Below are 15,927 nucleotides of genomic sequence, written 5' to 3'. Positions count from 1 at the left end.
CTACTCAACACCACTAATTAAAAACCTGAACATATAAAAATGCAGTCACATGACTATTCCACCCCAATAGGTTGATTTTATCAAAGTGCCCAGAATCTGGGGTCCACGGAGAACCATACAGAACACGTTTGTGGGAAATGGTCTAGAAACACGGCAAAACAAAATGTTGAGCTTTGCCAAACATATGTATGCTAACTTTCACTCATGTTGCCTCTTCCCATGAACTACTTTTCCATCTAGTTCTCCACTGCAAAGAGAGGCAAACTTCCTCTATTTCTTACACTGGAGCAAATTTCACATTTGAAACTTGCATCCCCAAAGGCTCTAGCATGAGTTTAGCTGTGTGCATGAATACAGTAATATTTATTTTTAATTTTAATCATTCCTTCTCATAGCAAACACAGAAAGCGAATGCTGAGAGACTGCTCAGGGGAACCTCAAGGTTTGCAGAGCAACAACAACAACAACAACAATCATTCCAAATTGGGGGGGGGGCAAACAGCCCAACAATGATTTGAACATACTCAGTAGCTAAGCTGCAAAAGAAAAATAGAAAACTGATGCAAGTTAAGTTTAGTAATAAAAGCTACAGTGAGAAATCTATGCCAATGAACAGATCTTTTCAAAACATCTCAGTTTTCACTCTTGAAATAGGAAAGTGTTATAGTTTCCATACCCAAAGTTCAGACTTCTTCGAGCGTTTGATGTTACACTTATTCTGTCAGTTGACGGGCTTGGAATTACATGGCGTCCCGGAGACATCTTCTTTACCTCCCATGCTAGTGAAGTAGGCCTGCAAGTTCAACGTGGAATACTAAGTAAAAACTAGGCACGGGTATCCCTCCTTGTTCGCACTTAAAGCCACAATGTTGGGTGCTGTAAAAGTGCACAATGCACAGCCTGCAGACTGTATCCAGTGGTCTCCATGGAAGCACTCTCAGACACCTTCCTTGGTGCATGAGTTTATCCCTGATACCTGCCACATATGGAGAGTTCAGGGGTGGATTAGATGAACCTCGTGGTCCCTTCCTATTCTATTATTCAGTCTGTCTAATCCACGCTCCTGCTTAGAGCAGTAAAAGCCCATCAGCAGAGCATGAAGGCAATGAAGGCCTGTTGTTTGTCCCTCCAGCAACTGGAATTCAGAGGTTTATGATTATGAAATCTGGATGTTTCATTCAGCTAATGTTGCCAGAGGCCATTGACAGAACTGTTTTTGACAGAACCATGAATTAATTGAATCCCCTTAGTTGAGCCAGGAGACAAATGGTTAATTAAAACTTTAGAAGCATATAAATTAAATACACACAAGGCATAGCCTCAATTTGAATGAATGAATGAATGAATGAATGAATGAATGAATGAGAAAAACTCCTTTAAACCTGAACCCTGCTGGAATGGAATCACTATATATAGGGGAAATGTTTCTTTTAGGTGATGTTCTCAAATTTAACCATTCATAATAATTTTGATCTAGAATCTACATGATACAGAAGATAAAGTTGCATGAGCAAGAGCCTCAGATGAATTTGGGAAGGGGCTGGGTGGAGATTACAGGACTCCATTATACAGAACCATCGTAACATTAGCCTTAAAAATGGCCAGAGAGAAATGGTTTACACAATCCTGGCTTACAAACCACAATACATCTGCTTACAGCTCCTTTACTCCACACTTCACATAAACAGGAAAATAAACCAGGAACCCACAGTTAACCATAACTGTGCATAGAGTTTGGTTCAGATATAACAGCCAAACCATGGTTTGGGGTTCAGGGTAGTGCCTTGAAGTGCTATGCTCCATCTTCCCCACTTGCACTGAGTTGCATCTCCCTCACTTCTGGTTCAACGTAACAATAGGTTTGCAATAACCTCAGATCAGACAAACTTAGTGAGAACAAACTGCAGCTTGCCTCCATACCTAGTTCAAATATGCCTTCCCATTCTAGTTTAGATGCAAACTATGGTTTACAATAATAATTATTTACCTGATTTCAAACTACAGCTATTACAAATGAGGAAGGGAATTGAAGCACACACAGAGAAAGGAGTGCACAAGACTGACTGCCAAACTCTGGTTTGGCCACAACATGCTAGCATTTGGGACACTATCTAAAATGAAGTGCCTACCATATAAAGAACAAGCATAATAAAAACAATTATTATTATTTATTATTATTATTATTATTATTATTATTATTATTATTATTATTATACCATCTGGCTGGGTTTCCCAAGCACTCTGAGAGGCTCCCAGCAAAATCTCAATCTCTCTCTCTCTCTCTCTCTCTCTCTCTCTCTCTCTCTATATATATATATATATATGTTAAACATTAAAAACTTCCCTGAATAGGGCTGCCTTCAGATGTCTTCAGATGTTGTTGTTTTTTATATCCCCTTGACATCTGATGGGAGGGCATTCCATTAGGAGGGTGCTACTGCCAAGAAGGCCCTCTGCCTGGTTCCCTGTAACTTCACTTCCCACAGTGAGGGAACCACCAGAAGACCCTCGGAGGAGGACCTCCGTGTCCAGGCTAAATGATGGGGGTGGAGATGTTCCTTCAGGAGTACAGGGCCGGGCTGTTTAGGGCTTTAAAGGTCAGCACCAACACTTTGAATTGTGCTTGGAAACATACTGGGAGCCAGTGAAGATCCTTTAGGACCAGTGTTATGTGGAAAGTTATATGGAAATATTTTCCCAATTACCTGCTCTGGGCATCAGCCTTCTCCAGCTTTTCTTGAAGCTGTATCCAATCAATCAAAGCCTTGAAATCTCGTACATAGTTGTCTAGCATCATTAACACCTCCTACAATATAAATTTATCAAAGGATCATACCATATACAAACCAAGAACAGCAATGAAATAGAACAAACAAGAACCAACCCAGCAGCAAATGATTATGAGAAAACACTGTTTTTAAAACACTATTTATTCTATATAATATTTCATCAGCTATATCTAGACTAGCAGAACACACCTGATTTCCATTGTTTTGCAGCCTTTGGGGACAAGGCATTTATCGAAGTTAAGAGAACAATGACAGTATTTTGGAGTTGGTGAAGCTTATCGACTAATTCCCAGGAAGATGCAACAACAATAAGGAATAGTAGAAGGTGAAACAGCAGCAGAGCTGGTTGGTGTGGTGGTGGTGGTGGTGGTGGTGGTGGTGTAGAGGTCACCAGTGCCCCCCTATGCAGGCATGGACTTTAGCAAATGCTCATCAATGCTGAATCCCTGGCTCCAGCTCTCACTTCAATACTTAAAGGCCAAGCTCACATACGATCCTAGGAAGCCACCTTATACTGGTCCATCTGGCAGAGTACAGTTACCACAGCCTGACTGACAGTAGTTCCCCAAGGTTTCAAACAGGGTTTCTCACAGCCCTACTGGGAGCTGCTGGGGATTGGACCTGGGACCTTGGGCATTCATGTGCTCTACTACTGAGCTAGAGCCCTTCCTAAAGATTAATGGGTTTAGCCACCCTTGACTCTGAAACCAGTGACAATGGTACAGAAAATAAGACAGTTCAACAACAACAACAACAACAACAACAACAACAACAACAACAACAACAACAACAGAACAATAGACATAATACATTACAATGAAGTTTAGATGCATACAAAATATACTCAATAGGTCAAATAACAGTGTCCAATGGAATCATCATTATGTCCAGCTTAAGCAATCCATTCAGTAGTTCATACTAAGAGACATAGCAGAAAAGGAGGAATGATTTTTTAAAAACTGAATTTCCTTAACACTCTAAGCAAGCCAGACTGCTATACCACTATATCAAAAATACAGCCCAAAATGTCCAACTGAAAGCCCCACTTTCGCTACAAGAAGGTCTGCTATGGGCAATAAAGTTCAATTTAAAGGCTGCAATTTACACTATTAAGAGGGAGAAGGAGAAAAAGGTCTGCCAGAATTATGCTAATTCACATGTTCTGAAGAGTGCCATTTCGTATCCGTGTGTGTTCTTCTTCCTGTGGGGAAAAAAGGGGGCTCACAAAGGGGAGAGGGACTACAACAGCCCTGGAGCTGCCATATTAATTTCCCTTTCCATGGAGACCAATGAGAGGCAAAATTTGAAAGAAACAAAAATCTGAAAAACCAAACTATGGGCCTATGGAAGAAGGAAAAAAGGTGTGAGCCCAGATAACTTGGGATTTGGTGATTTCACCATCTTAGGGTTACCATGTGCTCTGATCTGCACAGGAAAGTCCTCTATTTGAAGGGACTCTCTATTTGAGGGATGTCAAAAAATCATAAAGAAAGGAGGGTTTGTGGGCCTCAAAGTTGCCCACCAACACTTAGTAGCACCTGGTCAGCAGAGTTTGCAGGGATCTCCACCATGGCGAGGTGTACTATATTTCTATTTAAATTATCGCTATTATTTCCAAATTTGTGTCTATGCATATGTTACTATATGCAGCTTTAATGCAAATTAACGTAATCTTTTATCCTCTGCTTTGCTGATGCAAGTCTTTGTTGGTAACATGCAACTGGCCACCCTCTCTTTAGCTGATTAATTATGAAGAGAGGTGCTGAGAGTTTAGGTCACACTTCATTATTCTGAAGAAACTGTATCCATTCTGCCAAGATGGTGTAATAAGGACTAAAATGAGACTATTAAAGATAGCCTTCCCTGCCAAAAACTGAGTGGCAGTTTTTGTTTATTAAATTGCAAAACACCTCCAGCCTCCCTTCCATGTCTAAAAAAAATACATAGAATTAAATTTATGGGATCCATTGCCACAACATCACAATCCAATTTCCAACTCCCTTCCTATTTAAAGGTGCTGAATCCTGGACAGTAGCGTAAAGGAGATCAGCTTTACGGTAATTTAAAAGGCAACCAGATAAATTCATGGAGGATCTATCAAGTGGCTGCTATCCATTACGTTAACAGTGACATCTGGGGTGCTTATGTGAACTTGCATTTAATTTTAGAAGGAAGTATGATTGTATTTTCAGTGTAAGTCGACAGTCTGTGTTGTGTTGTTGCCTCTCCTTTTTGAAGAAAAAAACTTGGTTTGTGTGTGTGTTTTTCTTCTTAAATTTGAAACATAACAAGAAGTGGCAAAATGGATTCCTGGTGTTCGCAGGCCACTGAATATCAGCTGTTGGGAAGTGTCAATCTGCCTGGGAGGGGAGGGCTATTACCACCATGCCCTTGCTTGAGGGCCTCTGATTAGCCACTGCACAAAGCAGGAAGATGGACCCAGAATGGCTCTTTTTAAGTAGGTATTAATATTAAATAAAAGTACATTTGCACCAATTATTTGTTTAAAAAAGAGATGATTAATACACTAAATCTTTAAATCAGCTGCAATAACTAGCTCTAAAAGAACCTTTTCTTTTCCTTTTTAAAGGGAAAGGTGGACACAATAGATAGCTGTTTGCAGTGCCAATTCAGCAGGTAGTAAGACGCGTTCCACAAAATGAAATATTAGAGCTGGCATCCAGTCGCAACCTTGCCAATGGCAGATCAAGTCTCCTTCTCTTTCAGGTGGCCATAGATGGGAGCGCAGGCCACATGAAGCAACTCGCCCAGAGAACACGGCTAAGAAATGAACTCTCAACCTGAGGATTTGCCCGTTCCTAAACATCCAGTCAACTTGAAAACATGACATTTTATTTCAAGAGATGCCTAGCATGCAGAAATTACAGTTAATGGCTTAAAGGAGCCTATTTCAAGAAATGCGTAGCTCTGCTGTTATCCAAAATTATCAGAGCAAGTACCATGCAGCTGTAATCTGAATCCTGTCCTACGAACAAGGGAATACAAACAAGACAAGCAGCTGGAGCAGCCCCATATCCACTGATGCACATCTTACTCCCTAAAGCTATGAAGGCCATTTTGTCCATCAGGAGGCAGCCGAACAAAAGTGGCTCTGAAAGCGTTGTTACAGGCAGGCACCCAGATAACTACATATAGATGTACAGCTAAAATTACCAATTAGTTTACCAATTGGCTGCAACGGATTCGATTGGTTTGTAATTAATTCTAGTTACTGGCGCACACAGCAGGATGGTTGGCGCCATCCCTTTGTCCTACTGACACACAATCCTTGCGCGCAGGGCCCTGGGGTCTTGGCCATCAATACAGCTCTCCAGTTCACCCACAGTCATGAGTGCAGCAGCTATACGCTACAGTGCTGAAGCAGTGGAAATATGTACCACTTGAAAAGGTGCTGACAAAAAAGGAACCTTTATGGGGCAGTCTGTTTCTGTGCTATTGTCATGATCGTTTAAAAAATCCCATTATTTTTCAAGGGCAAGTGCATCCCTACAGCAATTTTTAGGGGAAGAAAACTTGATTTATAGGAGCTGAGATGGGGTTGTATTTATGAAGCTGGCTATTAACAGTACAACTCCATGCAAATATGCTCAGAAGTCAGCCCCACAGAGCTCAATGGGGCTCCAAGTAAACAGTTAAACCATGGTTTCATGTTACAAGGACGAGCCTGGGTGAACTTTGGGCTTTTGAGATGCCCTTCCCCTTCTCGTCATCCAACAGGAACACAGGGAAACTTGGAAGCTTCTACTTTCACTTTTGATTAACCATCGCTGATTAATCGCAGCTTAGTGTAATGCTCAACCCTAAAGTGTGCTTAATCTTAGCTAAGAAAACAAGGCAGCTTCATAAACCACAGTTTGACCAGATGAATATGTCTGTAAGCTGCAGTTAGTTTTACAAAGGAAGAAAAGGTTTTGGACCTTTCCTTGTGGCCATGCCAGATGAGAGAGGGAAGCACACAAGCCCAAGGCCTACACAGACATGTTCTCGTAACATTAAGCCATGTTTTAGTGGTACATGCAAATACAGCCAGAGGGTTGAATCCAACTTGTGCAATGGAACTTCCACCTCCTTTCCGGAAGCCCTCCCCAATGTATGCTCAAAATCTGCTAGAGGGTTGGGTGACCAGACCAGGGTAGGGAAAGAAGAGGAAGGGAAAGTTCGGCTGCATGAGTAGAACTCCATAGGGCGGCTACTAGAGAGGGGAAACAGCCTGGATGGCTGGATGGCCACCTGTCCTGGATGCTTTAGTTGAGATTCCTGCATTGTAGGGGGTTGGACTAGATGTCCCTTGAGTCCATTCCAACTCTACAATTCTATGATATGTTAGCCATCTTCAATATCTAATGCGCTGTCACATAGAAGATGGAGCAATCTGGTTTTGTCCTGCTCCAGAGGGAAGGTCCTGTTCCAATGGATTGAAGTCATAAGAAAAGAGATTCTGACTAGAAGGGACTCCCTCAGAAGGTGGTGGTCTCTCCTTCCTTGGAAGTTCTTAAGCAGAGATTGGATGGCCATCTATCATAGATGCTTTAGTTGAGCTTTCAGTATTGCAGGGAGTTGGACAATTCTACGATTCTGTGAGTCTGATTCTTGAGCTTCAAAGTTTCATACAGTATTTTCAAAACAGTTCTACAGATTAAATGGTAAAAGTAACGCTAACGGTCGCAAAGAGTCGGACACGACTAAATGACTAAACAACAACAACAGTAAAGGTAAAGGACCCCTGGACGGTTAAGTCAAAGGCAACTATGGGGTTGCAGTGCTCATCTCGCTTCAGGCCGAGAGAGCCGGCATTTGTCCGCAGACAGCTTTTCTGGTTCATGTGGCCAGCAGGACTAAACTGCTTCTGGCACAACGGAACATTGTGATGGAAACCAGAGTGCACAGAAACGCTGTTTACCTTCCCACTGCAGCAGTTACCTATTTATCTACTTGCACTGGCATGCTTTTGAACTGCTAGGTTGGCAAGAGCTGGGACAGAGCAATGGGAGCCCACCCCATCGCGGGGATTCAAACTACCGACCTTCTGATCAGCAAGCCCAAGAGGCTCAGTGGTTTAGAACATTTAAATACAATTTAATTAAAATTATTAAATCAAAACAATCTAAATAAAATATAAACAATCAACGTCCCCCCCTCAGCGGGCAGCGGTAAAATTATCAAACGTTGACTGGTCCGCGGCGATAAAAAGGTTGAGGAGCACTGGTTTAGACCACAGCACCACCCGCTATCCACTTGAGTAGAATACCTCCATTTGCTAGTTTCTTTAGTATGGCTTCTGCGTAGTTTATAAAATATGTAGGATTGCTCTGTAAAAACTCCTAGAGACTTAAGCCACATTTAAGGGGGGGACAAAATGTCTACTGCTAAAAAGAGCATTGATGTGGAATGCCACCAATGTAAAGTAACTTGGGAGAAGCCCTGAACAAATCTTATGCATTTTGTCTCCCTATCCCACTCATCTGCCTCAGACACCTCAACAAATGCAGGAGAAGAAACAAGGCTGTTATTTAAGGCTGCAACTCTGTACACAACCATTCCTGTTTAAGTCTATGGAGGTTGGACAGCGAGAGAAAGCCCAGATCCCCTGAGAACTTAGTAATTTGATTCTTGTCTCTATGCTGAAATATTCATTCGTTCAGTTCTGTGTGGGCTAGCACTGAAAAAGAAATGCTGGAGTCTAGGAATAACTCACCAAAGGCTCCTGAATAAGTTTAGAAGTTATGAAATAAGAGGAGAATCAGTAACTAGCTAAAAATCAAGAAGCAGAGAGTGGGAATAAAAGTGCAGCTTCCCCACTGATAGAAAGCAGATTTCTTTCACAGATTAGTATTAGGACTTGTGCTTTTAAACTTGTCCATTAATCATCTAGAGTTAGGGGTGAACAATGTACTAGCCAAATTTGATTATGCTACCAAATTGTTCAAGGTGGTTAAAACAAAAAGGGATTGAAGGAGCTCCAAAATACTCTCTTCAAAATTGGTTAGACAGTAAAAGCAAATGCAATTCAATGTTAGCAAATGTACACTGCTGCACATTGGGGCAATTAAAAAAATTAGAGCAGATGCTAAATGGAATCTGAAACACAGGTGACTGAAATGTTGACTTAGAGTGCAGTAGCTGTAAAAAAGGTGAATGCCATGCTAGGAATAATTAGGAAAAGGACTGAGCCCCAAACTGACAATACCATAAAATGACACTACAGTATATACAAAATCTATGGTAAAGACACACTTGGAATACTGGTTACAGTATTCAGAAAAGAGACTATGGAGCTGTATCTTTTTGAGAAAAGGTTGAGAAAAGTGCATAGAACATGATGCCTATTGCCTATGTTCTACCGCCCCTGCTGGAAGCAAGGAGCCTCTGAATATGAGTTGCTGGGATTCACATGTGGGGAGAATGCTGCTGCATGCAGGCTCCCCTTATGCGCCTGGTTGGCCACAGTGAGAAGAGGAAGCTGGAATAGATGGGACTTTGGCCTAATCCAGAAGGGATCTTTTTGTGATACATGTGCAACTCTAGCAGAATGACATCCTTAACGGCTTAGATTTAGAACTGCTGTCAGTTCATACAACACTGCCTTACCTATCAGATTAGTAGCCCATCTGTCTCAGTCTTGTCCTTTCCAGAGTGGAGCCCCTTTTCCTGTCAGGGGATGCAATGCCTTGGGTGTAATCTGTTGGGCGCTGCAGACCAAGGAGGGATAACACTGGCTTCCCCATCCTTGACACCCTCATGACATTTGGGTCAAGGGTCACATGAAGCCTCAAGGCCACAGGTTGCTCACCTGTAGTCTACTCTGGCAACAGTGTTCCAGAGTCTTGGAGTAAGACTCATCCTTTCCCATCATCTAGCTATTAACTGGAGATTGGATTTGGAACCGTCTGAAGACAAGCAAAGTGCTCTCTCACCAAAATATGACCCCTCCTCTTGAGGTAAAGAGGGCACTAGTTCAACCCACATCCTTCATTAATATCTATAATCAGACACTTATAATTATCCTAATTTAAAAAATTCCTTCCAGTAGCACCTTAAAGACTAACTAAGTTTGTTATTGGTATGAGCTTTCGTGTGCATGCACACTTCTTCAGATACACTGAAACAGAAGTCACCAAACCCTTATATATAGTGAGAGGGTGGGGAGGGGTATTACTCACAAGGGTGGTGGGAATGGGTGATTGGCTGATAGGAGTGGTAAACCTGTTGATGACTGTTAAAGACTATTAACGATTGCAATTGGTCTTGCAGGAAAAAGGGGTGAGATGGCTAAAAATAGCTTTATCATGTATAATGAGATAAGAATCCAATGTCTCTATTCAGACCAGGTCTTTCCATGGTTTTAAGTTTGGTAATAAGTTGCAATTCAGCAACTTCTCTTTCCAGTCTATTTCTGAAATTCTTTTGTAATAAGACAGCTACTTTGAGATCTTGTATAGAATGTCCTGGGAGACAGAAGTGTTCTCCTACTGGTTTCTCTGTCTCGTGATTCCTGATGTCAGATTTATGTCCATTTATCCTTTGGCGTAGGGTTTGGCCTGTTTGTCCAATACAGAGAGCTGAAGGGCACTGTTGGCATTTGATGGCATACACAATGTTAGAAGATGAGCAATGAAATAGTCCTGAGATGGTATGTTTGATGTTGCTGGGGCCAGTAATGGTGTTCTCTGGGTGCATGTGGCAGCAAAGTTGGCATCTGAGTTTATTGCAGGCTCTGGTACCAGTGTCCATGTAAGGTCTGGTGGTTGTGTTATTGTGGGTGAGGAGTTGTTTAAGATTGGGTGGCTGTCTGTAGGCAATGAAAGGTCTTCCTCCCAGAGCTTGAGAAAGAGAGCTGTCATTGTCTAGGAGAGGTTGTAGATCTCTGATGATGCGCTGTACTGTTTTAACTTGGCAGCTGTATGTGATTACTAGTGGTGTTCTGTTATTTTCTTTTTTGGGTCTGCCTTGCAGCAAGTTCTCTCACCCATTCCCACCACCCTTCTGAGTAATACCCCTCCCCACCCTCTCACTATATATAAGGGTCTGGTGACTTCTGTTTCAGTGTATCTGAAGAAGTGTGCATGCACACGAAAGCTCATACCAATAACAAACTTAGTTGGTCTCTAAGGTGCTACTGGAAGGAATTTTTTTATTTTGTTTCGACTATGGCAGACCAACACAGCTATAATTAGAATTAGCCTGTTAGAATAATCGCTGCACAGAAATAAAGTTCCTTAAAATGAAAACCTTGATAAATCCAGAATGCAACTTTGAACATACTTGGAAATTCCATGGATTTCAATAACATATCTCCACCATATATATATATATGCTTTCCCCTGGATTTGCAAACTTCATTTCATTAGTCACCAAAACACACAACTGCTGGAGACAGCCTGCTTTAACTAGATGTTCCTGTATTCCAAGCCATGAAAAAATGGCATGTGCATATTGCAGCTTAAGAAGAGCCACTATAAAAAGAAGAAGAAGAGCTACTATGATTGCAACCTTAACACAAGAAAGCAAGTCCCACTGAACACAACACTTACTTCCAAGTAAATGTGCATAGGTTTGAGCTGTAAAATACAAGTGTCCTTAAGGCAAACTCCAAAGCTTGGCGAGATTACCAACAGCTGATTTTCTCACAAGCCTGTTTGCATCACCATCACAACCCTTCTGTCTGCAGTTTCAACCGCAAACAGTCACCAGAGCCCTGTTTCATTCAAATACAATAAACATTATCCTCAACAACACTGTAAATCAATAATCTGGCCCACTCCCTCAATGCACTGCACACAGACATTCCAATTCCTATTATGTAAAGACTCAAATGTAATGATTGCTCTTTCTTCATTTAAAATGAATTCAGGGGGTATTCTTTTAGGAAGGCAATAAATTGCTTTAAGAATATAATAAATATTACTTGTTGTGTTTGAATAAATATCATTTCAAATTCCAAAAATGCAAACAAACTTGACCAGATATTCCACAGATGAACATACAATTGTCCTTTCTGATATTACTTTAAGAAAAATGATAAAATCCGTCAGTTGCAGCAGAAAAATTAAAAACAATTAACAGTTAAAAGGGATTTTGTATCATTATTTTCATTCAGTAAAGATTTATAGTACACTGAGAAGACTTCAAGTAAATTTATGTGCTTGGCTCTCCATGTTTCCTTACAGGGATGAAAACCTAAATGCTGACATAACCATTTGCAAAGGGAAAAATATTATTGAAAGTACTATTTGCAAGGGGAAATTGAGCCCCTTTCACACACTTACATGACAGCACATGTGCACTTCACATTGGATCATAAGCAAAGCCAAGATTTTTGTTAGTGGCGGCAGAACCTCAGTTGCTATGTATTTTTATTGATTTTTATTGATTTGGGGGGAGGCAGCTGCTCCTCCCTGCCCCCCTTGGCTACGCCCATGTATTGGATGCATTTACACATAACGACAATCCAAGGCTGTTGGGGCTCCTGCTTCACTCCTCCTGTAGAATGAGGAAGAAAAACAAATCCATAGAGCTTGGCATGCCTGTGACATCTGAACCCTGGATCCTAGTTTGTTCCTCTCCTAACGAGTCAGGATTTCTAGTAAGCCTTAAAACATGGTTTATTGTTGGATTATGAATCCTGGCTTACTTTGAAATGTGAACATGGCTGTTGTGGGTATATGATTCAGAGAGCAGCAGGTAGGTTATAAACATAGGCGTCTATAAATATGGATTGCCACATGCACATGTGATGTTTTCACAGGTACACAAGCATGTTTTGCATATGTACCTGTTTAAAAAGTAATGTGTGAAGCAGCCCACACATTTTTCCTTTCTCCTTTTAAAGACACAGTGCAGTGTCACAGTAACCATCATTATTTTCACTTCAAAAAGAAAGCTACCGTATACTTTCTTTTGCAGTGGAATATTCCCCACCCCAACCAGGTAACAGGTAAAAGGTAAAGGACTACTGAATGGTTAAGTCCAGAGACCAGTCAAAGATGACTATGGGGTACCGCGCTCATTTCGCTTCAGGCTGAGGAAGCCAGCATTTGTCCACAGACAGCTTTTCCAGGTCATGTGGCCATAAGGACCACATGACATCGTGACGGAAGCCAGAGCACACAGAAACACCGTTTGCCTTCCCACCACAGCAGTACCTATTCATCTACTTGCACTGGTACGCTTTCAAACTGCTAGGTTGCCAGAAGCTGGGACGGGAGTTCACTGAGTCATGTGGATTCGAACTGCCAACCTTCTGATTGGCAGGCCCAAGAGGCTCAGTGGTTTAGACCACAGCGCCACCTGTTCTCTGCTCCCACCCCAACTAACACATAGCTATAAGCATTTTACAGGGTGCAAACATGTACACACCCCACACAATAAAGTAAATAGAGATAATCACTCCTGCTAATATTGAAGTCAGTGGCCCTGTGCCAACAGAACTAGAGGCAAAATTATTATTTTCACACTTTTTTGCCACAGCAACCCAAAGTGAATGACAATATTTGTAGCAAAATAATAAATACATATATACATTAAACAAGGTCTGTAAGAAACAGGAGAGAAATTAGCATCCTCAGATGTACACAAACACACACCCCACAAAAAGGGAAGGTGCCAAACAACCCACAACACCTCAATAGGCCCAAACCAACTATGTGGCTCTCCAATAACGTGAGATGAGCGCCGAAACCCCAGAGTTGGTCACGAGTGGACCTAGTGGTCAGGGGTCCCTTTAGCTTTAAGAGCCACAATATGGAGTATCAAAAAAGAAAGATAGGAGTTGGAGTCACATACTTTTGGACGGCCCCCATGTATAAGAGTCCCCCATTTTGAGGGACTCAATTTTAAGATAATGAGGGGAGATGGCCCAGAGTTGTTGAGCCTTTCCCCCAACGCAGCTGCGGGCAGGAAACACTCCCTAGATCATTTACCGTGTGCAGGTAGGGAGTGCTTCCTGCATGCAGTTGCATTGGGGGAAGCTGCGTGCCACCAGCCAGCGCCCCCAGACAGGGGCGTATTAAGAGGGGATGGTGGGCGGTTCGCTCCAGGTACCACTGGGGGGGGTAACAAGATGGCACACTGCCTCCCCCCAGCTGTAGAGTGGTAGAGGGTGCGCATGCAGTTAGTATGGTTGCCGCTCGTGCAGCATCCATACAGGTGACCGTACGGGCTGCCGCACGTGTGCAGTCCCTATGGATGCTGCGCATACGCCGCCAGGCAGTTCGCCCCACCCCTCGGCATCCCACCCCGGGTGCTGGAGAGGTTTCCTCCGCCACTGCCCCCAGATCACGCCCTGCTCGCTGCGGCATCGGGAGAAGCTGCACGCCAGTAGCCAGCACCCCCAGATCGCTCCCTGTGCGCATCTCCCCCCCCCCCATGCTACTATCCGTGTAGTGGAACAACCCCAGGTATTTTACATGATTTTTGTGTCAAAAAAACCTCGTCCAATACACGGAAAAATACGGTAATTTGTTTGCCTGAGACTGTAACAGCTGTACCTAAGAGGAAAGTGTGATTGCCTGACTAGAAGCCTTAAGAAGGACACTCCTGTTAGGCCTTAAGGATACGTTGCAATATTTTGCTGTAGGTCCCATTTGTACTTTCTAAAGCATAAATGCGATAACTGAAGTGGACACGGATTGCCACCAATGCATAAGACTGAACTAAAGCTCCAGTGGCACAATAAAATAGACCTCTTTTTTTTTTTTTTGAAAGGCAGGAATTCTATACAGTTTTCTAATGTTTAGGGTTTGTATACAAATTATTCATTGGATAATTACACTGCTATCATTTAACAACCTCAACTCTTCTGTAAAATGAATGTTTGGGGGATTTTGTGTTTTAGTTTTAAAGACGTTTTGGATATATAATATTTCCTTCCCAACTTAGCATGAATGGTATGACCGGAATTCTGAATGCAGTTTTGGATCTATGGAGATGTCATACAAATAAACTACTGTTCTTTCAGCCACAAAAGTTTAGAAAATCATAATCTGATTACACTGCAGGGAGTATCAGGTCTCTTTAAAGTGGGTGGGTAGGGGATCTTGGGGGAAATTTCCTGAGCAGGAAGACAGTTCAGTTTAGTTCAGTGTTTTGTTTTTGTGTGTGTGGTGGGGGGAGTTAAATTGTGTTAAACCAACAGACAGCTTGGAAACCTCAAGCCACTGTTTGGTTTCAGAATTTGCTTTTTTCCAGCTCTAAACCTAGAGTCAGTGCACTAAACCTAGAGTCAATTTGGTCATATTTTGTTTCAGCAGAAAACAAAATATTCATGACCAGATGAAAGTTCTCTTTACATGTCATGGGCTAGCAATAATAATGGTTTCCAGGATGTGATGAATATTTTCAATCAAAGTTCATAGGAAAGTAATTTGGATACCCTCAACAGTTTCATAATGTTAAACTTCTCTCTCTTGCTTGCCATGTATTTCTTGGGTGTGTGTGTATGTATATATTCAAATTGTTTTACTTATTGTAAAACTCCAAGGAGTAAATTTGATGTTATAAAGAAGGAAGCCAGCTTCCTTTCAGTTGAGCTGGCGAAAAATACACTGGGTCATGTGTCTGTTTTCCATCTAAAATTATATGGGGAAAGCCAACTTATGACTGCGACCCACCCAGACACTGTTTATACTGAGCCATCAATCTTCCATAATTACCACCAGCAAGTCAATGAGAGGAGCGATAGCTATCTCTGGAGAAAGGGAACAATGTGTAATTAAGATATTAAACAGGAAACGAAAGAATGTGAATTCAGGCTGAATCTCAATAGTGCCACCTACAGGATTGATTACCGAAATACTGTACAGGTATTGGGGGACTTGCAGGTAAATCAATTACAATATATTCATATACAGTCTACTGTGTGTTAATATCACTGCAATGGGGGAATCACATAAATATTAAATATTGTTTGATGAATAATTTATTTCAGAGTTATTCTTTAATTAGAGCCCTTTAAGATTTCTTGTGCCATACATCCTGGAGAGTGAAGTCAAATGGGCCTTAGAAAGCACTGCTAATAACAAGGCCAGTGGAAGTGATGATATTCCAGCTGAACTATTTAAAATTTTAAAAGATGATGCTGTTAAGGTGCTACACCCAATATGCCAGCAAGTTTGGAAAA

General features: G+C 41.8%; 1 protein-coding gene across 8 annotated transcripts in view; it reads right to left on the bottom strand.

Moving 5' to 3' along the window:
• SCAPER (S-phase cyclin A associated protein in the ER) overlaps positions 1 to 15,927 on the bottom strand; it is a 190,130-nt gene that overhangs the window by 158,974 nt on the left and 15,229 nt on the right. For all 8 annotated transcript variants that reach the window (XM_035112173.3, XM_088660809.1, XM_088660808.1 and 5 more), the window contains 2 exons: positions 2,706 to 2,806; positions 677 to 793 (listed from right to left, as the gene is read on the bottom strand). In XM_035112173.3, the coding sequence (XP_034968064.2) occupies positions 677 to 793; positions 2,706 to 2,806 (218 nt within the window). The remainder of the gene's footprint in view (positions 1 to 676; positions 794 to 2,705; positions 2,807 to 15,927) is intronic.

The sequence above is a fragment of the Zootoca vivipara genome, chromosome Z1 (assembly GCF_965207765.1).
Source record: "Zootoca vivipara chromosome Z1, rZooViv2.hap1.1, whole genome shotgun sequence".
In the NCBI taxonomy this organism is placed as follows: Eukaryota; Metazoa; Chordata; class Lepidosauria; order Squamata; family Lacertidae; genus Zootoca; species Zootoca vivipara.
Note: the sequence above shows the minus strand (reverse complement) of the source record. Positions and strands in the feature narration are given on the sequence as shown.